Source organism: Rhagoletis pomonella, unplaced genomic scaffold (genome assembly GCF_013731165.1).
Source record: "Rhagoletis pomonella isolate Grant_MI unplaced genomic scaffold, Rhpom_1.0 Rhpom_scaffold_00002, whole genome shotgun sequence".
NCBI lineage: Eukaryota > Metazoa > Arthropoda > Insecta > Diptera > Tephritidae > Rhagoletis > Rhagoletis pomonella.
Window position 1 is genome coordinate 5,969,410 of NW_023458556.1, and position 6,127 is coordinate 5,975,536.

The following is a 6,127-nucleotide window of genomic DNA, read 5'->3' on the forward strand; positions in this document are numbered from 1 at the left end:
TACTTATTTCATTACTGGTGCTGCCTTGTCAGATCCGTATCCTTTTACTACTAATGAAAGTTTAAATTATAAGCCGGCATACGAATTTTCATTCGATGTAGCTACGGAAGATGACGTCGCAAAATGCGTCTTTGCAATAAAATCAAATGCTACCGGCGTGGATGGAGTCAGTCTACGCTTTCTAAAACTAATTCTGCCTTATGTGCTGCCTACTCTAACACATATTTTCAATTATGCCTTAACCTCCTCTACCTTTCCCAAAGAATGGAAAATTGCAAATATTATTCCGATCCCTAAAAACAACTCAGCTGACTCTCCAAGGGACTTTAGACCCATTAGCATTTTACCAGCTCTAGCGAAAGTTTTCGAAAAATTAATTTCCACCCAAATAATTCACCACCTTGATAAGTACAGTCTCTTGAGCGAGTTCCAATCTGGTTTTCGATCCAACCACAGTTGTTCTACTGCCTTGTTAAAAGTTATGGAAGACATTCGTCCTGCTTTTGATAATAAGTTACTTACTATTTTAGTGCTCTTAGATTTTTCTAAAGCTTTTGATATGGTTAGACATGACATTCTTCTGTTAAAGCTGCAACATTATTTTGGTTTTAATTCAACGTCACTCAAATTAATGAGCAACTATCTCTCAAACAGATACCAACAAGTCCAATGCGGAGACATCTTTTCTTGTCGCAAAAAAATAACCTCTGGAGTACCTCAAGGCTCGATTCTAGGTCCCATTCTTTTTAGTGTTTTCATAAACGATATTGTTTTCTGTTGCCAAAACTCATGTATTCATTTATATGCTGATGACACACAGATTTATTTCTCGCGTCCCATCGGTCTAGGTGAAGATTTAGTTTTTAGGTTAAATGAAGATCTTGGTAGAATAGTAAAGTGGGCCAAAACGAACGGTCTCAGTTTAAACGCTGCCAAAACGCAGGTACTGCCTATATCGTTTGATCCTCTTGATTTAAGAAGTTTGCCATCATTAATGCTGGGCAATACGGAGTTGAATTTCCAATCCGTTGTAACGAATCTTGGTTTTAAAATGAATACACATTTAACTTGCACAGATCACATTAGCCATTGTATATCCAAGATATATTTGATTCTAAGGAATTTATGGCAAACGTGTAACTGCCTACCAACTAACATAAAACTTAAATTGGTACGGTCTCTTATTGTCCCCAACATTTCGTATTTCGAAATGGTTTATTGTAATCTGGACAGTGAATCCAAGAACAAATTAAATATGGCCTTAAATAATACAGCCAGATTTATTTACGGTAAAAGAAAGTATGACCACATTTCAGAGTTCACAAAAAGCATCTTAGGCTCGAACTTGGAGAGCTATCTGAAGATTCGTAACATCTTATTTTTGTATAAGTTAATTAGATACCGACAACCATGCTATCTTTACCGAAAACTGAACCTGGTTCAATCGTCTCGCACCCATAATTTTATTGTACCTAGGTATAAAACTTTAACAGCGTCTAGATTGTTTTTTGTTAGTGTTGTCAGAATCTGGAACTCCTTACCAACCTCAATTAAATGTATAACAATGTTTGGATGCTTCAAAGCGGCAGTTACAAGTCTTTTTAAGTAAAATCCTTCTACCTTCCCTAAAACTCCTCTCCTAAAATATTATCTTTATCTATTATATATATATATATGCTTTTGTTTTTTTTGCACAACTATTACTTATAATTAAATATTGTTGTTACCATCACAATATTTTTTCTGTACTTTATCTAATTAGATTTTAGTTGAAGTTAATTTTGTAATTTTTTTTTGGATTATTTGTACATTGAAAAGACCTCGCGTTTTACTGTACTCAAGAAGTTAATAAATTGAATTGAATTGAATTGAATTTTAAAGTTAAAACTTTTTATCAATGTTATTGTGGCTTGTTAACATTTTATTTTTAATATTTTTATTGAGCTTTGTACCTCGATTGTTTATTAGGAAAAATTGAAAAAGCAACAAAGTCTAAGCGGTAGAAGTTATAGCACTATTTCGGAGATCACCACATCTCCTCATCAGACTTCTTTTTCTAGACTTCAGCAGGGATCGAACCTGCGAATTCGATGTTCAAAGTCAGAAGCGTTAACCACTGAGCTATGTACATCCCGTAAACTCTTGTTGCTAATTCATTTTCCTTATTCAACCAACGACTATCCAGTGCAGCTGATTTGCCGCTATTTAAACTCGACAGCGTGGTTGTTGTTGTCAATTCTATACATCCATTTGCTTATTTGCTATTTTGTACAGTTTCAGGCAGGCTCTTCCTAAACTATGTATTTGTCAATGTTATTGTGGCTTGTTAACATTTTATTTTTAATATTTTTATTGAGCTTTGTACCACGATCCCTGCTGAAGTCTAGAAAAAGAAGTCTGATGAGGAGATGTGGTGATCTCCGAAATAGTGCTATAACTTCTACCGCTTAGACTTTGTTGCTTTTTAAATTTTTCCTAATAAACAATCGTGGTACAAAGCTCAATAAAAATATTAAAACTTTTTATTTTTGCATAAAAATATGGTTCGTGCTTTAACAAAAACTTAACTAAAAAAAAGCTTAGCAAAATTTAACAAATTTTCATAAAAATTTTGAGATTTTTAATAAGGCTTTTTATTTATTTTTATGGAATTTTTATTTTTTTTGCTAAAGGCTTTTTGCACTTTTTTCCATTCAAGCATGAATTTCTTATGGAAGAAAATGCGCAAGACCTTTCGCAATGAAAATTATAAAAATAAGCAACGCTAGTTTTTATAAATTGCTCTTGTGAAATGAAAAAAGCCGTCAGCAAAAAATAAAAACATATTAAAAATTGAGGCGATTTCGCAGTCGCCTAAATCTTGAAATTTATTATACTAAATTCTTCTAAGCTCCGTATAACTTTGATTTTTACGGTTTTGTTTAAAGCATGAACCATATTTTCATGAAAAAATAACAAAAAAATTTAACTTTACATATTTAACAAAAATCGTCATATACGCCCCCCCACTGTATATTAGCTTAAAAGACGCACCATTGACACACTGATTCAAATACGACAAAGCACACAATTTTTGATAGCTCACAAAACCATCCTCCTCGAGATTTGCTAAGATCTCCATACGCAGCTTCTCTTGGTACTGCGGATGATGCGCCAACTTTTAAAAGAAAATGTTATATGTATTCGCAATAAGTAGAATTGTTTATAAAGAAGATTAGTAGACACTCACATAAAATATTGTATGGAAGAGCACCGTCGCCGATGTCTCGAAACCATCCAGCGTTGTAGTCAGCATACATCCGACCATATCGTTGAGCGTTAAATTTTTCTTTTCTTGCAATTGTCGCAGATAGTTGAGAAAATCCACTCTGTTCTGGCTACTCTCATCTTTTTCACGCCACTCCAGGGCATCCTTAGTTAGTTGTGTAAAGAACCGATCGGTTGCCAAGGGAAACAAACGAGGTTGCACAAAGCGACGTAACCAAGGCACGGGTAGCAATTTGAAATAAACAGTAAATGATTGAGCGATATATTGCAACCATTTTTGTGACATTTCCAGAAAAGTATTCGGTTCGTTCGACTTAGCGAATGCATTCGTTTCGATGCCCCAAAGGAACTCACCTAAGACGTTGGAGGTAAAACAGAAGCCGAGCTGGGTAAGAGAATGAAGTGAAAAGAAATTACTGTTACATATTTTTTTTGTATCTACATATATACATTACATAAAAACAAACTCTCGAAGTTGTAAAGATAAAAGTGCTAAAGGGGTTTTGAATCGATTCAGCGAAGGTTTGCATGTAAAATAATTGTCTAGGACAAGTTGCCTTTATTATCTTAACTATATTCATACCTTTTAATCCGGCAGCCCGGAATTCGTTCTTCGTTAGGTACTTACATTCTTTGTTTCGATGATGGCATTGCCATTAGCAGTTCTGTTTTCGAGATATTTGGCCAATTTTTTTGCGCAGCCTTTCCAAATGGGATAAGCCATGCTGAGCTGAAAATAAGTTAGCGTTAATGGATTTTTTAGTGCTTGAAAAATTAAAATAAAACGTGAAATGCACCTTGTTTTGCTTTAATCCACCGACTACATGTAACCTTTTCGCTTTCCATGACTCGTCGCTGGTAAAGAAAGGACTTCCGGCAGCTATCTTATCTTCATTTCTGTTATATATCTATTAAAAGAAAGAGCCTAAATATTTAGTTTCATTACACACGATTAATTTTCCGTTAATGATTCCAGAAATTCAATGTATGTATGTATATTAGACTGTCCCAAAAAACCGAAGTTGTTATTTTTTAACGCATACCCCCTCATTTTATTGGTTTTGTCTTAAAAGCTATCCGACTAAAGTTTTATGGAATTTGGACCACGGCAAGCTTGCAATTCAGTTCTGTGTTTTGTTGACTTACTAACTTTACTTATTTACGATATTCTAGGCGATATTACAATACTCACGACAGTATTAGGACATAATATTTAACAAATCTACGTTTTTAGTTTTTTTTTACCAGGTAGTCAGGATTGTTTTCAAAGGACCATAAATTATAACACATATATTTCCAAAAGTTTACACAAAATATGGATATATGAGTATCAATTAAAAGAAAAATTCAAAACAAGAATAATTATGACTTTTGTTTTAAATTAATCCTTTTGGAACATGTAAAAATGTCCTTTGAAAATATTATCCTTCAAGATTTTGAATTTTTAATGCATTTTGAAGAATCCTAGTTTAATTTGAATGCTATAAATATATATAAGGATCTTGAAGGATAAAAATTGCTTAACGGTTTCCATTTCCTTGGAAAAAAACCTGCTGTCGTATTAAAAATTGAAGGATGCAGATTTATTAGAAATTCGTTCAAATATGGGAAACATATCGAATTTTTCGCATTTCCAAAGTTTTCATGGACGATTAATTCAACTTATTAACTAAAACTTCAACTAAAAGTCGGCGCGGATTATCGTTATCCTACGGCCATAAAACTTCATATTTATGATATTTAGGGCGAAAAGCTAACATACAGAGGGTATGCATATAAAAACTTGCATAAATTTTTGTCCCATATATTTTTGGGACAACCTACTGTACATACATATGTATGCATGAATGTATGTAAATATGTACTTATACATGTGCATCTTCTTACCAAATCGGCTGCTACGTTGCCGCGAAACTTTCCAAAATTTGTCACCATAATTTTCTGCGCCAGCCCTGGGTCTAATATTAATATTTGCGGATTCCGAGTCATAAAGACACCGATGGCTTTATGCGTGTTCTTATATTTACTGAAAAAATATAATATATAAAATAGTTCGAGCCCGGTTCAGCCTAATATCAAAAATAACAACAAAACAAAAAAAAAGTTTTTTTCTGATAGCGGCCGCCCCTCGGCAGGCTATGGCGAACCTCCGAGTGTATTTATGCTATAAAAAACAGCTTCTCATAAAAATACAGTCGACGCTCGGAGTGGATCCCTGCCCTTTGTGTGACAACATCAAGGCTCACGCCACAAATCGGAGGAGAAGCTCGGCCAAACACTAACATGGCACTTACAATCTATTATTATTATAAAGTAATGGATATTTAAAAATTAACGTAGTGGGATAGCAAATTTTAAAATTAAAAAAAAATCGTAGCAATTTATCTAAAATCGTAGCACAGTGACAACGCTAAACACTGACCATTAACAATCAAAAACCACTAGGAACATAGCAGTCGCACTTACCTATAAACTTCATCGACATCATAGACCACTGGCTGTTTGCCGGTGATAGCGCTGGGAAAATTTCCTAAAAATATATTTGGTTTTGGGCCATCTAGACCAACTTCTTTAAATACTCCATGATGCCAGCTTAAATATTTGTAAACTAATAAAATTATAGCTCCAAGAAGACCAACAGTGACTAGAATCGCTTCCATTTCGTTACTGATCATATTGGAATTCTTGTTTGAAAATGAGATGCAGTTATCAGCTTAGACGACGTTTACCGATAAGAATGTGCATATTTGCATTTATGAATTTGTTTTATTATTCATACTATTTACGATTATACTTATTTGTAAAAGCTAATATGTTTCACATTAATAAAACGCTAGTTGAATATTCAGAAATATACAGT

General features: G+C 33.7%; 1 protein-coding gene across 1 annotated transcript in view; it reads right to left on the minus strand.

The window, feature by feature from the left end:
• The window catches only part of LOC118734413 (probable cytochrome P450 309a2), a 65,763-nt gene extending 59,720 nt beyond the window's left edge, over nucleotides 1–6,043 (minus strand). The window contains exons 1-6 of the mRNA XM_036464136.1: nucleotides 5,734–6,043; nucleotides 5,155–5,293; nucleotides 4,065–4,175; nucleotides 3,896–3,997; nucleotides 3,230–3,652; nucleotides 2,975–3,157 (exon numbers count right to left, since the gene is read on the minus strand). Coding sequence (XP_036320029.1) covers nucleotides 2,975–3,157; nucleotides 3,230–3,652; nucleotides 3,896–3,997; nucleotides 4,065–4,175; nucleotides 5,155–5,293; nucleotides 5,734–5,942 — 1,167 coding nt within the window. The 5' untranslated portion in view covers nucleotides 5,943–6,043. The remainder of the gene's footprint in view (nucleotides 1–2,974; nucleotides 3,158–3,229; nucleotides 3,653–3,895; nucleotides 3,998–4,064; nucleotides 4,176–5,154; nucleotides 5,294–5,733) is intronic.
• Nucleotides 6,044–6,127: the final 84 nt, after the last annotated feature.